This window comes from Papilio polytes, unplaced genomic scaffold (genome assembly GCF_000836215.1).
Source record: "Papilio polytes unplaced genomic scaffold, Ppol_1.0 DF824047.1, whole genome shotgun sequence".
NCBI lineage: Eukaryota > Metazoa > Arthropoda > Insecta > Lepidoptera > Papilionidae > Papilio > Papilio polytes.
The window spans coordinates 488086-512904 of NW_013525157.1; the positions used below are offsets into that span (position 1 = coordinate 488086).

Below are 24819 nucleotides of genomic sequence, written 5' to 3' on the forward strand. Positions count from 1 at the left end.
TTTAGAGCTGGTTATTTTTGTACGATGAGAATTCATTACTCTTAGAGCAGGCATAAATTACAGCTACAGTAATTAAAAGGATCTGTTGCGGGTGTAACGTTTTGGTCGAGCGGCAAGTCTTAAGTTACATGGCAACATAATTTATGTAAACGCCCTCATGCAAGCTTTTATTAAAACGGTGTTTACATAAAAAAAAAATTAAAAACCTCGGTAATTTTAAAGCATATTATGTTTGTAAACAGTTAACATTTTTCCTATTCATAATGTCAAAGATCGTGAGTATCACCCGAATATTTCCTTCACCGTAAGAACGTTGGGTAAATATAATTTAGGTGAAGGAAAACATCGTGAGGAAACCTGCACATATCGGCGAAGAAATTCAAAAGATATGTGTAAAGTCAACCAACCCGCACTTGACACTTGATCGTTGATTATGGCCTAGTCACCCCTTACTTAGGGTAGGCTCCTACTAGGTACTAGGTGACGATAAGTATCACCCATCGATAAAAAGGAATAGAGAGGATAATCTACAGTTTTAAATTTTAATAAATAGTGTAAAGGATCTTCAAATATATCTCGATTAAAATGCCAAATATCACTTGGGACATATGATATGGTCTTTATTGAAATATATTATCATTTCATGAAACAGTCAATTTGAATTTATAAGCTATTCCGGGATAGTTCGACTTCGAATATCTTATGTTTTTTTACCATGTGATTTCAAATGTTTTGTTATACATCTAATTTGTGGTCGTTACATCATCGTTATTAAACCAATTCAATATGATCTATTCAATGTATCTATTCAATCTTACTAATATTACAAATGCGAAAGTTTAGATGGATGGATGGATGGATGTTTGTTAGAGTTTGTAGCCTAAACGGCTGAACGGATCTCGAAGATATTTAGGATATGTGTAGAAGATAGTCTGGTTTTATAATTCCACGCGAACGGAGTCGCGGGCGAAAGCTAGTCTCTTTATAACGCAAAGTGGTTTTCTTGATCGTTAGTATACTGAAGTTCTATCCTCAAGTCATTAGACTTATATGTTTCCAGAATTTTAATATGCAGATGATAAAATCAGTCTCGCTTATAAATGTCTAATTAATAAAACCCACTTCGGTAAATGCAGTGAGATGATAACAATAAAAGTCACATTTGCATTAATTGAGCAAGTGTGGACGAAGTTTCTGGAACGATACGATACACCAAAGAAACATTATTTAAAATAACATTCTATACTTGTTTTCACTAAGTAGGAATTGCAGTTTTGCGAGCAAATTACCGATTTTAAAACCTGTTAAAACCATCTTATGAGTTAGTTGATACATGTTCCATAGAAAAACCTACAATGAAAGCTAAGTAATAATAAATATTCTGATACTCGACCAATGAGGCTATTGCTTATATTATTTTTGGTACAGTTACCAAAAGGAAAATTATTTTCTTATGGTGACCAAACCACACTTTTGTCACAAAGATTTGTTTACGTAAAAATTGAATTTATTGTCTTCAATTGCAATTGCGGATGTCTATGGGCAGCGGTCGCTTTCCATTTCAGTGGATTCAGGTTGCCATTTGCTCGTTTGCCACCTTATATTATAAAAAACTTGTCTTAGTTGCACGGAATAAATAGTTTTTCATTAACTTAAACGGCAAAATTCATGAGGAATCCAGATTCGAAAGGATATAGCAAAAAACTGTCATCGGCGGGAAATTTAAATTTATTCACATAATATTGTCGACAATCCGTCCAATAACTGAATACAGTTTATTTTTACCTTTTAAATGAATTGATAAAGCGACACTTCTTTTACAATCTACTTTTACTGAATCTGAAAGAGCATTTTCTCACAGAACTTTCTATATGCTGTATTTACTAAACACTAAAACATTTTTCATTCATCATGCTTTGAAGCAAACCAACTTTTAAACTGTTAGAATTTATGGTTCCACAACAGAAACAAGTTGCTGTATTCAAAAGCATTCAAGCACACTTGAATAATTCTCAAAAGTCCTAGCAATTTTAAAACGGCATGTCTTTCAATGGAGGATTGCGATGAATAGCTAAATGAATGTCTTTTCAATTTATTCGACCGCTATATTTTTTTCCGCCGCATTTTATTTTAGCCACTAAACCAAATTGCTGCCTTTCCGCTTGTTTTATTTTAAGAGAGTAACAGTATATAAAATGTTCTATTTAACGTTTAGAGATCCAACACATTTCTGTAACGACTACAGAACTTTGAATTCTTAAGGTTCCGCACTAAGGGGGAATAAGAACAGCTTTTATGACTATTTTTTATTTGTAACATTGGTTGATTTTTGTTTAAGTACCTACATACTTCAATTCATACGAGGTGTTATCGATACCGAAATTTCTTTAGACTGAACGATTTAACAACACCTAGAATGTTTGTCTAATTTTCAGCCTGTGAGAAAGATCATAGCAAATTTATTTTACAGCTTTTTTCGCTTTGGTTAACCTTAAATAAATTTATAAGTGTAACATTTCAAATTCAAATTAACGTACTGAAGAACAACTTTTTCATTTTCATAAAAATAAAACAATTCTACTAGGTAATTGTACATATACCAAGTTGATAATTAAGTTAATATAAGCTTGAAAGAACTTCGTGACTAAAACGATATAAATGATATTTAATTTAACGTAATATCGATTGTGAATAAGTAAATTCATTTTGCGGAACGTATGTGTACATTGTCACAAAACCCCATCTGTTTCAACACTTAACAACAGATGTGCTTTTGTCGTAGACACGCGTTAAATGTACCGTAAAGATGACTTACATCGGTATTACAATATTGTTATCTTAGTAGCTGTGAAAAGTTTACAAAACTGCATTTTGTTTTGTGATTGTTTTCAAGAGATGTTTTAAAAATTGTATACTTCTCACAAAACATAAGGGACGCACGATTGAGACTGAACAATTACAATCAAACCATGACAAATTCTTATAAAAGATATATTTTGAACAAACTCCAATAATAATCTTTAAAATTCATGTCTGATTTCAGTATAATAAAGAGTTGAAATACAAGACTATGTAAGCGTAGTAATTAATAATTTAATAAATTGAGGTAAATAAATAAACCCATAAAAGATCCACTGACAAATGCTTTATACTCTAACCGCTAATATGAAACCCTCGCCATATTACAGGAACTAATTTTTCTGCGCATATTAGGATTGGGGGATTAAATAATGTATAAGGGAAGTCGATTAAAGCGCTCTTAAACTAGGATTGTTATTTTTAAGCAATTAATATAAATGTAACTAGCATAAACACTCAGAGTACTGATCCCGCCAGAATGGTGCGCTATTTCAATATGTCTGAATGACATTGACAGCTGTCAGATAGGGACGGGACGGATCTGCCAATAATTTAGTGTTGCGCCGATCCTGCAGGGCAGTACTGATTTTCTTCTTAACATTATATTCATGCATAGATTATAAATTCGCTTCGGGTCGTGCTCACGACTGTTTGCTTAAATTGATCTGTTTATTGTCTTTATAATATTAGTGTATTATGTAAATGCTATTTACTTGTGAAAGTCCAATAAGCATGCAACAGCTGCGTGATTGATACAAGGAATCATATAAATAAAAATGAACAATACTTGGGTCTGCGTCACTTATTTACGAAGGCAATTGTTGACATCCCTATTTGAATACAATGAAATCTCGAATTCATTTACATTTGAATTGACCATGTTTAAGGAACAAAGAATCAAGACATTTTATTGAGCAGAAAAGTTTTACGAAACACAATAGAATGTATGACCAAAAGTTGCATTGTCATCGCACTGCTTCAAGCAGTCAGTGCCGACAACTTTAGGAAGTCGGTGCCTACAACTTTTGGCAAACGGCGTAGGCTGTTGATTCTGTATATGTCATAAAGAACCGCTAAAATGCTATGACATTTTGAATGTCTGAATGTTTTGAATGAATGTCTTCATTACAAGAAAAAAAACAACTATAGGAGATCACTGGAATATAAAATATACTATGTTACTTATTTATATACTGTTGTAACAATGAATCCAAATATGCACAATTGAATTATACACCAACAATAAAGCATCAACTAACAGAATGTATGTAGATATTTCGCAAGCAAATTTAAGTGGATAGCGAAAAAATTAAAATAAGAACTATTATGTTGAGTAATATTAGATACCCTATAATTTTTATATATGGATCACAGGAAAACATAAATACCACAGCTTTTAACATTAAAAAAATTATTAATAAAAACTAGCTTTCGCCCGCGACTCCGTCCATACTTTCGCATTTATAATATTAGTAAGATTACTATCGCGGTTTGAAATCGAGACAATGTCAAAGATTGATCTTTTCAAATTGGGTAAATCACAAGTTGTAGGAAGAGAAATTCAAATTTTAATTAAATAAGGACAGCAAATTCGAATTCACAACCGAGCTCAAGTTCCTTTGCCAAATTGTTGCTTAAATCAAGCTTTTGTAATAGAATTGCAGCAAAATGCGCATTTCCTTGGGGTCTATTGGATTTAGATTGAGCTGTACGTATTCTTAACGGAACCAATTCGGTTTTATTGGCGGGTGTGTGATGCAAAATCGTATTAAATGTGTGTTTACAGTCCTATTTTTTTTGTGATTTTCTAAAAAAATCTTCATTCGTTTCTTTATACAATTGTCTTTTGAAAAATTTTGTACAAAATGTAAGTGTTGACAAAGTTAGTAAATTATATTATTTTTGTTATATTATGGCTATATGCTAATTACCTTTCCAATTACTGTCTTGTTTACAATACATGTATTTAATTATCTGCAATACCGAGAAAATAACACGTAAAATATCGATTAACGTGTCAAGTTCTTTACTCTTTTATCTATTTATTGGTTTGTTATTGTTTGTAACGACTTCGCGTGACAGTCTTAAATTACAAACTTAGTACATAGAATCTTCTTAAGTTGGTAATTTGTAAGAACTTGCATAGACCATATTTTACTATGATTAAGAAGCTCTTCTTTCACTGTATGGACCATAACTTAAGACCACTACACACCTTCAGTTTTAACTGTACAGTAATTGTTTTCTTAAACTATTTAACTATGTAGGTTTTTAGCGGCCTTTATATCATGCTAATATTATAAATGCGAAAGTTTAAATGGATGGATGGAAGGATGTTTGTTAGAGTTTGTAGTATAAACGGGTGTACGGATGTCCATAAAATTTGGTATATATGTAGAGGATAGTCTGGAAGAAGACATAGGCTACTCATTTTGTTTTTATTTAATTCCATGCGGACGGAGTCGCGGGCGAAAGCTCGTTTAAAAATAAACGCATGTTTAGAAGTGTACTACAGTTTGTAATATTTCTTATCAGCTTTTTTATTATTTTGCACTGGCTTTTTTAATTTGCTTTGACATTTAAATACATTTGCGACATCGATATCCGATTGAATATTGGTTAACAATACCAACAAAACTTGTTGACACTTATTACATTTTTCTCGGATTGATTTATTTACCTTGTTCTTTTATTGTGTTTTAAATAATTGAAAATTTCGCTTCCCCTGCTCACTTAATCTTTCTAGAACTAAATTTAAAAAATAAGCATGACTACGGAAGGCCAGTAGGCATGACTTGCCGTTCTGGCCTGACTAATCTAGTTGGTATCTTTGTCACAAAACCTTGCACATTTATAGCAGTATTTTATGCGTAAAATGTATATTATTATGACCACTGCCGAAATAAAACTACGTTTTTCATGAAACTGTCAGTTTGTAATCAGAATTAACTTTTTAATTTGAATTAATTGAAAATAACCTCAATACATTTTCCATTGCAGTTAATTTTCATTAAATATGCAAGAAGACGAAAATAAGTTTCCAATATTACCAGAGTTTTATTCAATAATGCCAGCTTATGTACATATTTAGTGAAGTGTTACCAATAAATTGTTCAGTTAAAATACTGACGAAGATTCCAGTTGAACGGTGACATAAATACAAGGCCCTTCAGAAATTGTAACAGCTCATTTTCAGCTTGCCAGTTGCTATGTTGTGAAAATACATTATGAAATAGTTATCTTATCTACATAGTTTTGTAAAATTTGTTGAAAAATGACGTCCACACATCTTTACAAACTGACAAGTATAGAATGAGTTTCTATTTTTTTCACAACAATGATTATTTGGATATAAGAAATGATTTAGATTAAAAATATTTCGCAACATTTAACTACATGGAAATCGTCAGATTTTGAAATCATACTTCATACTAATATTATATATGCAAAAGTTTGGATCGATGGACGGATGGATGTTTGTTAGAGTTTGTAGCCTAAACGGCTGAACGGATTTCGATGTAATTTGGCATAGACGTAGATGATAGTCTGGAAGAACACATAGGCTACTCGTTTTTTTTTATAATTCCACGCGGACGGAGTCGCGGGCGAAAGCTAGTAACTTATAATTACATTTCGAATAAGTTTAGTTTAAGTAAAGACTTGGGTATGAATACTTTATCCGATATTAACTATAGGAACTTTAATTCATTTTTAACATTTGTGAAATTTTCTATTGTAAATATCAAAATTTAAATGCATCAATGACAACCATTGGAACCTTGCTTCCTTAATGTTGGCAGCTTGTAGTTTATGGTCCCTTTCCTACGTGAAGGTTTATTTTCAATTTATTTACCGCCTAAGATTAATAGCATGGAAATATATAGCCTAAAGCGTGTCTTAAGTGTAGGGCTTTTTATTAAAGAAAGAATTATGCAAAGATTTGCTGACATCCTGCGCCACGAAGAAGTGTATGTTGCCGCTTTATTATATTAGTATGGATTCCTTTAACTCTCAAACAAGAAGTTACTTTTGCCGTCGATGTCATTTTTTGCGTTTTGTTATAACGCTCATCGAATCAATTAATTAATATTAGACAAGAAAGTAGTAAAACAATTTCCCGAACATACTTAATTATTGACATGTCCTTCAGTTTTAGGTTGACAAAAAATCATTACAATATTGAATTATGATCACAAAATAATCACGAACCAACAGTGATGGAAAATCCATAACCAAGCTAAAACCCATCATAACAGAATTTGTATTTGTGATACTAATAAAATTATGTAAAGGACGATAATTTTCTTTAAATCTACGGAACCATATATATTGTCTTATTTACATTACATTAAGACTTCAAATAATTATACTGTAATGTATTGCCAAGTTATTATACCCTAATAATTTACTAACTAATTTTTAAGCCTCTGTGACTGAAAATCTACATATTAAGTAACTACAAGTTGTTTCATGTATTAATATAATTGTAACAATATGTAACATAAATACGTAGTTAAAACACATGTGGTTATAACATGGCAACAAAATGTCTGTGAAATTCATCAAGATTACGACTTGAATCATGTCGGCCTGGATAAGCAATTAACTGGTACGTTCGTATCAGATTACGTCATAGTCACTAATAAGAACATACAATAGAACGTTGGGATGTCCGTTACAGAGCAACGTAATGTACTTATGGTTTTACTATACAGTCAAGATGAAAATTCTTTAACAAATATTTTACATTCAAAATTGCCTAACACATAAGTAACCTAATACTTACCTATAAAAATAACTGGCTGTTGCTCGCGACTTCGTCCGCGAGAAATGAAAAAATAATTAAAAACGTAACTATTCAATTTCACGTGTTATGTTACTTACAGATAAATTATCTTTCCAACGGTGAAATAATTTTTAAAATAGCTCCAGTAATTTTTGAGTTCTTTCAATTCCTACAAAAATACAAATCTTTCCTCTTTCAATATTAGTACAGAGTAAAGATTAAGGGAAATAATGTTGCTACTATTTAGCAACTGTCAAAAAGTGCGATAAAGATAGCCTATGATTTTACTATCCTAAGTTTAAATATAAACTGGTGTTCATGTCCGACTTCGAGTAGCAATATTGCACAATAATTATAAAAATAACCCATTTTAAAACAGGATTGAATCTTTTAGATCAGTCGTCGTATCAAATTTAGTAAATAAACGAAGCTATTCTAAGATCGTTGTATGTAATTCTTCAATGTATTTTAAATTAATTACGTACGAATTTCGATAAAAGTTCAACGCCTTGACGTTTAATCAGCGATTACTGGATCCGAATGCTACTTGCCATGTCCCAATATGGTTCTTTATTTCAGTAAAAAAATGTTTTCTTAAAATATTGCTCACAATGTCCACTTCTAAATGCACAACTTTATAATTTTCTTAATAAAGTTATTGGTTGGTAATAAAAAATATTAGTGCTCTTATAATTTATAATTTAACTTAACTTTTCTGAACAGATAATGTCAATTTTCTTTCCTTGTTTTGACATTACTTGTCTTAAGTTGTCATAGCAGTTTGTTTACTTACTTTGTAGCTATTTAATTTAATAGTTTTCATTTACGTTAAGATATAAAAAGATATATGAGGATTAAGGAAACTTGTGTTCTTTACAAGCTTAAAATTTGCCTTTTCGCAAAAAAGAATACGTCATTTTTAAGTTTCCTTTAAGAATTGTCCTTTGTTGTGTTTCGATTGTTGAGTTGGCGCTAACCGTGTGCCTGCTTCGGTTTTCAGTGGAACCAATCGAAGTACATAATGACGTTATCATTGCGGTCGAACGCAACTCGATGTATGATAATGCAAATAACAAAGCGTGGCTTTATCTAAAGCGACAGCACAAGCGTTCCGACGGCGGTGCGCTACGGTCGACGACAGCGACGGTCGCTCTCCGCTCGACACCCGGCGTGTGTCACTCGAAACCATCAACACAACGGGACTCCGACGTTCATAAACACAATCAGAAAAGCATTCACGAGCCAGACGAAACGCGTGCACCACGTGCCCGTCTAATATTAGACCGAAAGTAAATACGTTATTGGATCGCCTCACGACTACCGCACACCAAGAAAGCGCGCGCCCACATGGACAATATTTCCGTGTTAAAATCATAAATGTTTTTTTCAATATATTCAGTGAAAAGAAACAATGAGTATCCGGAGCAAGTGGAGGGAATATGTCGCTGCACTCAGTGGTTAGTGTTTACCTATATTTTAATTTATAAATACTTTTTGTTGTTGTTTTAAAGTTGTGTTGTCCCTACTGGCAACACTGTCGTTCTGTGTCAACCAGTAACACCAAAACGACAACAGATTGTTTGGTCTTGTTTACAGTTGTTTGTATACAGTTATTATTTACGTATCAATTCATTATACAAGGGAAGTTACTTCGAAACATCTCTTACTTTTGACTCAGTTTATAACGTACATATTATATATTCAAGAAATATTTGAAATAACTTGCACATTTATATTACTTTCAGATTTACGGTCACGATGACGTTGCGAATCATTACAAATTATTCTGTAAAATTGATTTCCTATTTACCGTGGTGGGTTTGAAGCATAAAATTAAATTAAAATTCATAGTTGGTACACGTCGCAAAGTTCAATGACATAGTTACTTTAATGACATGATAACTTGTAGCTGTAAAAAACCTTACCATTTTTAACACAAAGACACTGCGTGCATTTATTATAATCAAATTTTTGCATCCACTGTTTTTATTAATGTAATAAGACGTATGTAATAAATATAATTCTGATCCGTATCAATTTTAATGTAAAAATAGATATAAGAATTAAATGAAAGCCTTTGTTGACTCATCCTGAAATGATGTTCATGTGAGAAAGCGACCACTGGTCAACAAAGTAAATGTAGATATCAAATTTTCATTTGGTATTATACGAAGTACAATTACTGTCGAAATCGATCACAATTCTAACTCGGTCGACTTTCATATTTTTTATTAGCGTTCATAAAATAGACATTTTTCATCAGTCAATAAAAAATTCCAATCAGCCAGTAACTTAACTGTAAAAAGTTTTATAGTATCTATAGTTACTTGTTTTTAAATTCCAGATATTTGAAATAGTATTCTAAAGAAATTTGTTCATCGTGTAATGTGATTATTTAAACCCAACTCAAATAAAATTGTCACTAGAGCACTTAGCATAATTAACTTCAATATTATAAATGCGAAAGTTAAGATGGTTGGATGTTTGTTTGAAGGTATCTCCAGATGCATGGATCTGTATGAAAAGTCAGTATAGAAGAAAAACGCATAGGCGTTTTATTTGACAAGATTATTAGTTATAAATTTCGCACAAAAAAATCACCTACCAAAGCTACTTAACAATTAATAAATTAACACTGGCGTCTAGTACAAGCACAAGGAAAAATTAAACAAAATTAAATAAATAATAAGAGATAATTGAGAACACAATGTCATGGTATCTTTAATTATAATAAGAATATCACTTAAACCTGTTTTTAGGATCACTGATTAAAATTCGCAATAACAAGACTGGAAGGTTACAAAAAAATATACTTGACTTTTCCGTCTGAAGAATTCATTTACATCTAATTGTATTAGGGTTATTTAAACAGCTTGGGACATACCTGTCTAGATATTACCTTTACAGCACTATAATCTCGCACCAAGTTCGCGGTCTTGACCGATTTCTCTTAATTAAGTGTGTCACACATGCGTTTACAACTAGCACAGAGCAGCTACGCACAGAAAGTTTTACAAATCATATTTCATATTATTATTAACATTATTTATTATATTTATTTCATACTAATATCATAAATGCGAAAGTTTAGATGGATGGATGGATGTTTGTTAAAGTTATAGCCTAAACGCCTCAACGGATCTGTATAAAATTTGGCATAGATGTAGAAGATAGTCCGGAAGAACACATAGGCTATTTATTTCTTCTTCTTCTTCCTTAGCTCTACAGCCCTTTGTGGGCCTTGGCTTGGTCAAGCAATTTTTTCCACTTTGGTCTGTTAGTGGCTACCGATTTCCAGTTCCTTATGCCAACATTCTTTGCGTCACGATTTACACCGTCTACCCATCTCAACTTTGGTCTTCCTCGGTCTCGACGACCTTCAGGCTATTTATTTACTTACTTATTTTTCTACTCACTTTGGTTTTTATTTAATTCCACGCGAACGGAGTCACGGGCGAAAACTGGTTACATTAATAAGGGCAAAAATGCACAGTTTTTTAAGTCCCGAATGTAATATAATCTAGGATAGAGTGTAATTTATATATTTCATTATAAGTAAAAAAGCTGTGTCATGGAGGTAAATATGAACTCTAACCGATAGTAATGTGCAAACAGTAGTATCGTATAAAGTTGATTTAGGTTATCTGTGATGCACAATCTATAACGTACGAGAACTATGATAGTGAAGTACGCACTACACTAGTTACGAAATAGAAATATTATCTACATTTTCAATTGCACACCAATAATAGTAATAGTACACTATTTTAGTAGTCAATTTTAAAGTTATTTTGTATCAAAAATGATTAGATTTCCATTTATCTTTTGAAATCCTTACAACACAAGCATTCTCTGTGCATCGAAATCCTACATCATCTCAATATGGCTAGTAGTTAAGCAAACAAGCGTACATATTAAATATTATTTATTTTATTTCCTTTGGTCTCATTCACGACTTTCCGTGAAACTTTATAAATAAGGATAAAGACGCAATTTCATTAGCAAACAAAATATAAATAATAAGGACTAATTAAAATGATCGGTCGATATAAACCAAGCAAGACGTGTAGGGACACAGTTGACTATAGTGTGTCTAAATAAGATAGATTAGCTTGATAAATGATGCATGTGAAGTATCGAATTCAATTTGTATGAAGGCAAATGCTTAATGACAGGTATCGTAGTGACGAAACAAACACACATAGCGAACAATTTTAACCTATCGATATTCGGTTTAAATAATTATCGAACTCAACTAAAATTATTATTTTCTTATTCACTAATTTAGAGGACAATTCTAGTATTGATTATAGAGTAGAGAATTTAGCGATGACAGAAATAATAGCCAAATCCAATTCGATTACGTGCGGCTGTAGTAGTATTAAACATTTATTTACTCTCATTATTTGTTATGGTCAATATTAATTTGAGACAACAGTGTTTTTTATTTCATAAGTTATAACTATAAATCTATCGATTCCAACTTTTATAAGAATAAAAATCGAAAATCGATAAGATTCATGACTGATTTTACACAACCCATCCCTACTAAATTTGAAAAGAATTGTCCAACTGATCTAAATTATTTAGACACACTATAGTAAGGAAAATTAAGGCCTATGGACTACTGAAAACGGTTCTCGAATACGTGCATGAAAACTATTGGATATGTGCCCTAAAAGATGCCATCCGTATACGTCAGTGTAATGAAATCATTTTTAAGTGGTGAAACAAATTATTTTGTCTTTCCTCTTGGCAGCTATCGCATTCGTACGTAGTAGTCGTTTACTACATTTATTACAAGACCGGTACATCCGTTGCATACAAAATACATCTTAAATTGTGCTCACCAATTTAGGTAAATAAATGAGACATTATTAATATTGTAAAATAAGATAATAATTTTATAACACGGCTTTGTATATTCATTCGACCATTGATTTGAAATATGGACAAATTATTTAAATAAATTACTTCAATGAAAATACCGTAATCTTGAATGCGGTAAGATTTAATAAATGTTTCCAAAATATGAACAGTCATTTTATGGAATTGTGAATGTCAAAAGATCGATTACATGCCAAAATTATTGGCTTTACGTCCTTGACCCGAATCGTCCGAGATAACGTCCAACCTTGCTAAGGTAAAGCACATGTATCGATAATCGCAAAAGATAATTAATACTGACACGATAATACAATTATTTCCTACCTTATCTGATAACAAGGTATTAAACAAGTCTTTGTATTCAATATAATAGAAATATGTGACGGTAAATACGAACAAAGTACAGCAACTTTGGCGATTCTATCGCTTGAGTTGATAATGAACATTTTGTTTTGACTGCACACAGTTAAAGTATGGTGAAATATACAAAAAGGTCATATTTGTATTAAGCATTTATACATTTGAATATAAACACATTTTCCGACGGAGCAAAGTTTTGCTACATTTCAACAAAATTTGGTAGTGAAAACCCTTAAAATTAAAAAAAAGTAAAGTTACATTAAATAACAACAAGCTGACAAAATGAAAATAGTACTAGGATTACAGAAATATGTAATAGATTGATTTAAAGATTCCATTGCTTTGTCACCATTGCTCAGACAAATTTCTAGCTACGGAAAAAATACTTATATGTTATCTCTATTTTATCAAAATAAATGATGTACAATATAAATAATCGGAAACACTTAGTATGTTTGCGTTTTATATTTTAGTGTTATGGTCAGATTTACTAATTAATTCTAAATCCTAAAAAAGCAACTAGGTCAATGACATATCCTAAAAATGAAAGGACAACATTAAACATATTGGAACTTAGATAAAGAGATTACTAAAATGGAAATATTTCGTAAAAACTATCCAAAAACAGTGTATTTAATATACTTTATAATATAATCATAAGAAAATATGCTGATCATATAAACAAGTATTAAGATTTAATGCGTGGCTACAAAGGTAGAGGAAGTCCGAAAGTATGGATGGATTGTGTAAAAGAGGATATGGGTAAAGAGAGAGTGGATTCAGATATGACGACTGATAGATATGTATGGAAGAGCAGCACATACTGTGACGAACCTCCGTAGACAAAGGCTTTTGATAATGAAAAGATTCAATTGCTTGTTTCGACTTAAAAACTACTAACTGAAAAATATCTTGCACCAACAATTTTCTCGGGTATTCCATTCATTATAATTATTATTTTTGTCTTTTCTAAACTAATCTAGAATGAGTTGCTATTATATAAAATATGTATTGCGTGAAAACAAAAATTGAATTTCTGAAAATTACTAATATTTTTTATTAAATTTAACAAACTTTTAATAAAAATAAAAACATAAGATTAAGCTTAATAAAAATATATGACATTGTAATTTACCTTAAAATGCATGTGGTTTTAATGTGTAAAAAAAATAGACGTTTCTAAGTGCTTTTAATACTTAATGCAAATTTTATCAACCTCTTTTTTTACAACTCTATGGTTACCTTTTAAGTAAAAATAATTTTTGCGATGACTTAATATGATTATACGAGTCTATAGATTTGTAAAAAATAAACCAGATTCTTTAATTGCACTGTCGAACAATCATACTTCATACTAATATTATAAATGCGAAGGTTTAGATGGATGGATGGATGTTTGTTAGTGTTTGTAGCCTGAACGACTGAACAGATTTAGATGAAATTTGGTATAGGTATAGAGGATAGTCTGGAAGAATACATAGGCTACTCACTTTTGTTTTTTTTAATGTCACGCAGACGGAGTCGCGGGCGAAAGCTAGTATTTAATAATTTATTAATCTTGAATAGTTATTTTGAAGCTAAGTATTTATGTTCTAGTATTAACTACAATCGTTTAATCTAACACGAGGAAAATATTACATCAATTGTTTTACGATACGTTAATTGTAATAAAATTGACGTTACGCAATCATTCGTTAACACCAATCATTATAAAAATACCTATGATCATGTAAATACATTTTATCTAATTGATTAATGGCATACTTGGATCATATACTCGGATTTATAAGGATCTATATTAACTTAGTATTCATAAAAATCTTTGTTTTTCTTATCACATGTTAAGAAATAACTGTAATTTGAATATTATCTATACAAATCTTACTAATATTATAAATGCGAAAGTTTAGATGGATGGATGGGTGTTTGTTAGCCTAAACGGCTGAACGGATCTCCATGAAATTTGGCACAGGTTTAGAGCTTAGTCTGGAAGAACACATAGGCTACTTTTTATCCCTGGAATAGTTACGGTTCCCGTGGGATTCATTAATTTAGTTTTTTAATGTTTACTCGATCATTCTGCAACGGTTCAACATATCTTATTGAAATTGGGCACAGATGTAAAACAAAGTCTGGAGTACACATGGAATAAGCTTCATCCCCGAGAAATGTCCGGTTCCCGAGGGATATGTAGCTTTTTGCAATTTTTATAGTTTGTATGTTTTCTAATACCACGCGTACGAAGTCGCGGGCAACAGCTCGTATGATAATAAAATTGGATTATCTGTTTGTATTATCAAAAAAATTATCCAGATTTCGGGAAGATGTATTCGCATTGCTGATAACGAAAATCGCATTATTTTTTTTTGTCTGTCTGTTTGTCCGCAAGCTGTGTTTGTTCCGGGTAATCTCCGAAACGGCTGGGCCGATTTTGACCGTACTTTCACTGAAGGGTAGCTGACATGGACGGGCATGTTATAGGCATCTTTTTTAATATTAATTAATATATCGAACACAAGAAGGTTACTTTTAACTCCGTCCTTGGCTGCTATAATTAAAAAAATATATATGTTAAAGACAAGAATGTATTCAAAATCAAGATCAAGGATACCTTGAATTTCCATATTATAAAACATATTGTCTCTGAATTATTTTCAAAGAGAATGATGTGAGACAATATTGTTTTTATACAAGTATTACGACTATGGAAACACGGTAGATTTCGCGCATAAAAATTTCAATCACCATGACATTGAAAGTGGTTTTGTACATAAAGCAAATCTGTAGAATTGATTTTTAAACTTCATTATCGTGCCAGTGTTTGTAAACAAAACCATAAAAAACTTTTAAAGTCAATTTCACTCTAAGTTATATGAAGATTTCTTCGGTTACTAAGAGAGACGAATGATGAAATTTTCCAATGAGTTTACTTCGTTATCTCTTTAGTTAAGCTTATTCTTTTAAACTTTTTTCTAAATTCATAATGTAAATAATTTAAGCACCTTTAAAAGTCACATCAATTAACTTAATGGAATTTATAAACTTGTTCTGTATCTAAAAATAAAAAAAAAACATTACACTATAAAATAATAAACTTGTATTATTTAATTTAATGTATATTCTTTGATGTTATTTGACTCGTTTTATTAATAAGAATAGATTAGTCTTCATTATTTCATTTCATTAAAACTACATCTAAACAGGTTTTAAATCCATGTCTAAGATTTAGGCATTAAATGTCAATCGACAAGAAACAAGCTTTAGTTGCACTTTTACCTACCAAACAAGATAAGTTTATCCCTATGTAATGTACTAGCTGTTCCCGTGCGGCTTCATCCGCATGAAATTATAAAAAAAAAATCTATTGTTGACATTTGTCAAATTACAAATGTCAAAATGGCATTACATGATTAAAACCTTGCTTTTTTTGATGTTGGCAGCAACTTATGGTCTCTTTCCCACATTAGGGTTTTTAACCAAAATATTTACTCCCTAAGTTTAATAGCCATAAAATATATAGTCTAAAGCGTGACGCAAGTGTAGGGATTTTTATTAAAAAAAAGTATTATTCAAAAATATTCTGTAATTGCTGACATATTAACAAACAAAGAAGTGTGTGTTTATTATAATATAATGACAGATAGTAACCAAAATTAAATATTAATTAATGTAAATAATAAGAGATAAATCAAGGTGAACCACAGATTCGTTCGCGATAATATCGTGTGACAGTCTGTGGTCAATGACGCGGGATGAAAACAAAATCTATTTTTAATATTGAATATTTCCTACAGTATTACATCTGCTAAATATAAAACTGATATTATAATATTCGGATAACGTGTATCTACTTACGTAGAAAGTTTCAATCACCATAGTATGGGTCTTCATTTTAGATCTCCATATCCATTTTTTCTAACTCTTTCAGATATCTATAAAGAAACATATTTATTTGTTTTTACGAAACTTATGCATAATGTGTAAATAACTAAGTAAAGAAAGACTAAATTCACGAAAACTGATTTATAACAAGCAAATCCCTATCACGTGTTAAGTTACATTTAAGTTTCAGATTAAGATTGCTTGCATACTTTCGGTGTTTTTTATTCGCGATGTTTGTCAATATCTTTTCCGGTCTTCAGAACCTTCCATTAAGTCGATGACCTTTAATGAGCTTGTTTGCAACAGGCTAAACTGATAAAAAGTTAACTTATGTCAACCCGGTTAGAAACCAGACGGCCTTCGTACTAGGTTATTCCTGCTGATAAATTAAAAAGGTGAAAAAAAACTACAAGTTCATTTGTTTGTGAGATTGGTTTTAACTCTAACCGTCGTTTAGACGTCACTACGGATTTGTAAGGGTAACAATTTGTCGCGAAACATGTTTCTCTGTGATGTCGCCTGGTATCCGTATGGTTTTATTTAATGCTTTAAAATCAGCTAAGATTTCCATATCAAACACATATGGTAACAACGAAATAAAACTACTGAGTCATTCAGAAGTCAGAACACAGACAGTCAAATATGCGACACGATTGATAACTGATTACACTTGTATGACCTCGGACCATCGATATAGTGATTGCGTAGTTCAGTTTATCAGAAGAAAAACTATTTTTATTAAGCACCGTGTTATTTCTGATACTTAACGTATCACTTTTTTCATTGTTAACTTATCTTGCAATTTGTAATGCATCCGAAGCGTTTAGATTTGGACAACTTAACATAATGCTAGTAATCTTCAGCCACCATTTACTCATTGCCTTTATTTAAAAAAAGACGGCAAAATTAAGATTTTCATTAAATACATTATCATATTTTTATATGGGTTTAATTGCTATAAATTCCACAACAACCCTATCTGATTTAATTTGAGGTTTATATAATATCAAAATTATTATAGACTTTTATAAAATTTAATTAACGGCATTTCGTAATTAACATCATATATGTGTGTATAAACCTTACAAATTTAATAAACGCTACATTCTTGCTATTATTTCGAATACTTACAAGTGCAAGTCTGTCTGGAAATATTTAAAGTAACTTTCTCATTCTCTAGTAAAGGATGAGGCATGAATTGAACTTGAAAGAAAATGGATCTTAGGAAATGTCGTAAGTCCTCCTTATGCTAATACGATTAGTAATGTTTCAGTAGGATGTATTCAACTATTAACTAGGCCCTAATTACTAGAACACAAACTCGATTACCTCTTTGTTACGTGTCTTAAATCTCGGAGATGCTTTGAAATAACAAATTGCAAAAATAAATCTTACTAATTTTATATATGCAAACGTTTAGATGGATGGATGGATGTTTGTTAGAGTTTGTAGACTAAACGGTTGAATGCATCTCGATGAAATTCGGCATAAATGTAGAGGATAGTCTGGAAGAACAGATAGGCTACTTACTTTTATTATTTGTAATTCCACGCGGACGGAAGTGCGGGCGAAAGCTAGTATCTTATGTTTTTTATAATATTTCTTAAAAGTTTGTTCACAAACAGTAATGCAAACAAAATATATTTGCTATTAAACACGATTACGTTCGAAACCACGGACTTGAGTTTACAGAAACATTACCAACGTCCTCGGTAATAGTCTCGTGTTCATAAAATGATATCGTTATTTCTTTGCATAAAAAAAAACTAACATTCAATCTGTAAATTATCTGTCCAGGTAACTTTATTGGAGAAACTACGAATACTAAGTTAAAAGTCTTGTACTTAAACACCACCCTTTAAACGCCAAGCCTTAAATCTACCAGACAAGTCTTTGCTTAGTTGTATTGTTTAGAATAAATCCGGTGGAAACCAGTAAACATGTTATATTAGTCCCTTTTCCTTTCCACTCTTTTCTTAAGATTAAAGAATGGGAAGGTAAAGTGAATTTGACGGCGGAGAAGACACATAGGAGGGGAAATATCCTCTTTATGTGCGTCTCCTCCTCCGTAGATTAAGGGTAGACAAAGCATCTGCAATTGTGGATTTCTATGGGCAGCGGTCGCTACGCTATTTCGGCGCATTCAGGAGTCCGCTAGCTTGTTTGCCACCTTTTAATATCAAAAATGTAGATAATTTAGTGTGAAGTACGATAAATGTCATAGATGCCCCTTCATTGTTAAACATTATAGTAACCGGAAACCATTCGAACAATAAGTAGTAAATAAACATTATGTCTAAAATGTCACCTATGTTAATGGTTAGACAAACTAAACGGTGTATATTTTATATTAGTTTTACTATATCTTCTTTTCGGCTTCCTTATGAATTTAAATTCTTAAAAGAATATTCGTCGACTATGCAATTTTAAACTACTGAACGGATTGGACGGAACGGACCGAACGGATGAAATATTGCTAGGAAAGATCGAAATATCGGTGGCTCAGTGATTGACTTGTAATCTACAGGTCTTGGGTTCGAATTCCGCCATGTACTAATGTGATTTTTCGAATTTTCATATGTACATAATTTACCTGACGTTCTTACGATGAAGGAAAACATTGATGCAACCTGCACATATTAGCAAAGAAATTCAAAGATAGGTATGAAGTCAACCAATCCGCAGTGGGTCAGCGCGGTTGACTATGGCCTAGTCACCATAACTCAGGGTAGGCTCCGAGCCCGTCTGTGGGGACGTATAGTGAGCTGGTAATGATTGGTAGGAAACTACACAAAATGAAAGAGTTTTTAAGTTTATTACTTTTTTAATTTTTTAGCCTGAACGGTTTTATTTATTTTGCGTTGACTAGCTACTCTTAGAGACTTCATATGTACTTACATATTAAAAAAAATAAACATTAATTCACAGTTAACGTGTACGTATTAATTAATATGTACTACGCAGTTCTAATTCCCTGTTTATCTTCAATGTTTACTAGAGCTTCCCTTGTGATGATCTGCCTTAATTAACTACTATGATATCTTGTATGTTATTGTAATCAAGACGTTTGATTTCCTTGTATTGCACATGTAGTTTGTTTACTATGACGTTATAATTATTTCAATGATAATACATTTCTATTTACTCGGAAGAAACTAACTCATATATTGATCATTTACCTATCTCAATATCAAAAAGATGAATAGAAAGTAATGAGAGAAAGTATATTTGTTAAAAATCAAGTAAATGAAAAAAAAATTAAGTAAAACTACTGGAAAACTATTAGTAATCAAAAAATGTATGATTTTTTAATTAACTTTAAGATTCTTTTAATAAAATATCATTCTAAAATTATGTAATACGTAATAATTAGCCCGTGGGTGCCATAATTATAGATTAACATAGGATAGGATTAATATTCCCTAATGAAGCAATTAAACCTTATTTAAATGAACACTATACCAGTTTTGATAAACGCGTTGTGAAAAAGATGATAAAGGTTAGTTGTTTAATGTATGCGAAAATTACGTTCGAAATAAATGGTACTAATTAGTTGTTTTAAAACTATTTTATTATCAATTACTGACATTTCATCATTTATATTATTTGGAACTGGTATTGGACACAATTTTATAATATACTAGCTATGCTCGCGACTGCGCCCGCGTAAGATTAAATAAATAATCTATACTCATATTATAAAGAGGAAAGATTTGTATTTTTGTATGTATTAAAATAACTCAAAAACTACTGGACCGATTTAAATTCTTTCACCGTTGGAAAGGTAATTTATCCGTGAGTAACATAGGCTATATTATTTGTTAATTTTTAATTTCACGCGGGCGAAGTCACGAGCAAGCAGTATATTATATAGCCTATGTTACACACTAATAACTAAGTGTTGGATGGTGAATACATTTATTAAATCGGCCCAGTAGGTTTTTGACTTATTTGAATACTTACAGGAATACAATTATGCCTATAATATTAATATAGACAAATTTTACTCTGACATAAATTTTAACGTCCTTGTGTCGAACATATCAAGAAATAGTAGGTAACTTCTAACTTAGAAGGGCTTTAATTTCGCTTTATGATTCCACAACTATTTAAGTTTTAACGTATCTTGGTATCTAACCAGCTATTACGTTATTGTAAGATTTTTTTTAATCATCACAATGTTCCAGCGACGCTGATCACGGCGGCGGCGGGCACGACCGTGGGCTGGACGTCGCCAACGCTGCCTCTCCTTATGGACAAAGATTCGCCCATACAAACTACAGCTGATCAGAGCTCATGGATCGCCTCCCTCATGATATTATGCTCAGGTATCTATACCTATGTATACATATAATAAAATTGGAGTGTCTGCAATATCAAAAGAAAATGCCAGATTTCGGGAAAATGATGAATTTGTGTTTCTGATAACTTAAAAAATTTTCGTCTGTCTGTCCACAAGCCGCGTTTGTTCCGGGTACACTCCGAAACGGCTGGGCCGATTTCGACCGGACTTTCACTGAAGGATAGCTGATATAGACGGGCATATTATAAGCTACTTTTTTTAATTGCGCGCTGCCAGAATGGCGAAACTGGTGGTCCAAATTTACGCTAACAAAGTTTGCGGGCGACAGCTAGTTTCTAAATAATTTCTGTGTTTAATTGTTGATCCCAATCAGGATGGGCTTTTACATCTGAACTGTCTAGATCTTGTAAATTCTGGAATGCGCTGGGGATAGGTAGGCTAGAGTTAGAGTAATTTATATCAAGAATAATCATTGATCGTAATGAAATGATCAGATTTATAGCTTGCAAACTCTGCGTTAGGTAATATTTCGTCTCTTTTTGCGTGTCTTTGACGATAATATAAGGAGGTTATGGTCATAGAATGGATTCTATTGTCTATTCTTAAAAGAATTGTCAACAATTGCAAGCAGGTACAATAGCTCAATCATATAGTTCAAGATCATAAATTTTCAATAACAATTAAAAGAATACCAAGTATTTATAAGTGTGTTATTAAGAAAAATTAATATTGAAAGAAATTCTTAGGAAACTGAGTTAAATTAATATTTAATAATTATTAATTAATTAAATAGACACAGACAGTAAACATTGCATCATACACTTAGGTTACTTTATAAGCAAATTATCATAAACCATGTGTTGGGAATTCCTTGAATATTTTGAGTTGCAACAACAATAGGCACGTGTACAGTAAAAGTTAAAATGCCTTCAAGTGAAGTTATCAATAGATACAACAAGAATTTACTATACCAAAAAGAAATTTAAATCATCGTTTTCTCAATTTCAGCTGTCAGTCCGATACCGGCATCGTACCTCGCAGATAGAATAGGTACCAAGAAAACGTTACTTCTGGCAGCTGTCCCATACATCGTTGGCTGGATTCTGGTTATGCTGGCGAGCAATGTACCGACGATCTACGTATCCAGGTTGATATCTGGACTTGGGTACGGCATAGCATACACCGCCGCGCCCATGTATTTGGGTGAGATAGCTTCAAACGAAGTCAGGGGAGCAATGGCCACCCTCATCACTGTTATGTCTAAGGTAAATGTCTAATTTTATTGTTCATGAAATTTAATTGAAGTGGATTCTAAAAAGCAAAAAATAATAATTACATGATTTCTGTGTCCTTTGTTTAAACTAGGTGCCTTTAAAGGTGAACAATGAAAAGTCTAATTATTGTTTAAACGAAATATTTATGAGTTTTCCCTTTTATTGATTGATTGGAAATTAGTTTTGTTTTAAGATAAATCATGAAAATGTGCATGTCTTCTTATATTTTCTTAAGCTATCTAAATCAAGATAAGATTGTTTTGAATTTAGGATGTAATTTAACACGTTTCTATATCTGCAATTTCAGTTCGGAATCCTGTCGCAGTATTGCATCGGGCCGTACGTGTCGATGCTTGGCCTCGCCAGCTTCAACATATCTATTCCAATCCTTTTCGTAGTTACCTTCAGCGCAATGCCCGAATCTCCATATTATTATTTGAAATCGGGACAACACAACTTAGCAGAAGTATCTCTAAAGAAACTCCGGGGAAGAGGTTTTATGAGAGAAGAACTAGATTGTATGTCACATCTAGTCAATGAGAATATGAAAGAGAAGAGTAGATGGAAGGATTTAGTGGCAGTTGGTGGTAATAAGAAAGGACTTATTATATTATTAGGTATATATTTCACGCAACAGTTTTGTGGAAGTACGGCTATAATAGCGTATGCTCAGCAAATATTCGGTGCTGCAGAAGGTGGGCTGGGAGCTAAAGAATCTTGTATATTATTCGGAACCGTACAATTGTTAACATCAGCGATATCTTCACAGCTAGTCGATAGATTAGGAAGGAAGCCATTGTTGTTAGTATCATCGTGCGGAGTCGGTATAGCAAATATTATTATAGGAGCTTACTTTTTTATGAAACACGAAAACAGTGAATACGTCGTTAATTTAAGCTATATTCCTGTCATTGTGATACCTATTTTTATATTTTCTTATACTATAGGATTAGCAACAGTACCGTTTGCTATAACTTCGGAAATATTTCCAACGAATATCAAATCGAAAGCAACGTGTGTGATACAAATATTTGTAGCTTTAATGACATTTGCTGTTACTAAATTGTACCAGGTGATTGCAGATAATTTAGGAAACTATGTAGCATTTTGGTGTTTCGGATTGTTATCAGTAGGTGGCGTTGTATTTATATTAATCCTTTTGCCGGAAACAAAAGGGCAATCGTTTGCTGCTATCCAAGATAAACTGTATTCCAATGAGAAAGTTGTATACGAGAAGCAAGATGATCATATGAGCAGGGTCAAAATTAATATATAATCGAAAATTGATTAAGTCTTCCAAGTAGTAAAATATGAAGGTGCATTTTTTGATATCTTTTATCTAGTAATTATCAATACTAATTATCCGTCCTCGGCGGTGGAACATTCCGTGCCTTAAAGTTTTACGATTGTCAATAGTACGTTAAAATACACATGATTACGACAAATTAAAGACTAACATCATGTACTTAAACTTGTACTTATGTGTGGATGAAAGCGTCCCTGAAAACCCCGATCACACAGGACTACAATAATTACTAAAAGTGTTTATAAATTGTATTAATTTTGATACTTTACTAAATTGTAACTATATTTTGCATGGATCAAGAGAAAACTAATATTACGGCGGTATATACAAACATAATTATATAATTGAAATTATTTTAAGAACTTATACAATGTATCATCTTTTGATTAAGAGTCTTTTCCGAAAATGACCAAAATAAGAATAGAAATGTTTTCTTAATAAACCGAATCTAGTTAATCAAAACCAGTTATATTTCAGTTAAATTAGTCTTTAAACGGTATTCAAGCAAGTGTTTATATTACGTGAAATTTATATTTAAACATTTTAAACTTGAATCTCCTGTCTTTGATAGCTGAAACAGCATTAAAATTGTACTTAGATATAGTTTATTTAATTTTATACAGAAACATCACATAGTTAATAAGTAAAAAAAATATTTCTAGATTGTAAAATAGTGTATGTGCCTTAAAGGTGTGTAGAATAAAAATTAAATTAGTTTATCTGACCTCTTTTCAATGTTCTTTTAGATTAATATGTGAATCGCTTAAAGCCTACTTCCACAGATGTCAACTGTTTTATGAAATGACTGCTTCAGCCTGAGTCGCGTAGTTATCCAAGTGGAAATAGACTGTAAAGGGCTTTCTCTTGTATTTGTATTGTTGTTTTAATGTTATTGTGATAAGAGCCGACATTCCGAGTGCCATTCGTTGAACAGAGATCACGGGATTGAGCAAGTGTGTCATCTAAAGATAATTTTCTCTATGTATATCGTCTTACGATATTCAATAAATGCTTATTAAGTTTTAATGTTTTTTCCTCATTTAGTAAATATTTGTAAAGACAAAGTAAGTTAACAGTGGTAGAGCCCCCTTTAACATCTTCGCACGAATGGGCCGGCTCGCCCGGTGCAATACCACGACCACACAGAAAACAGGCGTGAAGT

At 31.8% G+C, this 24819-nt stretch overlaps 1 protein-coding gene across 1 annotated transcript; it reads left to right on the top strand.

Moving 5' to 3' along the window:
* Window positions 1–8562: 8562 nt before the first annotated feature.
* Window positions 8563–24683, top strand: LOC106100764 (facilitated trehalose transporter Tret1-like). The gene is made up of 4 exons (XM_013279785.1): window positions 8563–9102; window positions 20962–21102; window positions 22086–22342; window positions 22659–24683. The coding sequence occupies exons 1-4, from the start codon at window positions 9057–9059 to the stop codon at window positions 23625–23627; spliced, it is 1413 nt and encodes a 470-aa protein (XP_013135239.1). The 5' UTR covers window positions 8563–9056; the 3' UTR covers window positions 23628–24683.
* Window positions 24684–24819: the final 136 nt, after the last annotated feature.

Excerpts from the sequence above, each read along its gene's own strand:
- LOC106100764 (XM_013279785.1), top strand. The coding sequence starts at position 9,057 with ATGAGTATCCGGAGCAAGTGGAGGGAATATGTCGCTGCACTCAGTG. Across the intron at positions 21,103-22,085 it reads CCTCATGATATTATGCTCAG|CTGTCAGTCCGATACCGGCA; the intron begins GTATCTATACCT and ends TCTCAATTTCAG. Across the intron at positions 22,343-22,658 it reads TCATCACTGTTATGTCTAAG|TTCGGAATCCTGTCGCAGTA; the intron begins GTAAATGTCTAA and ends CTGCAATTTCAG.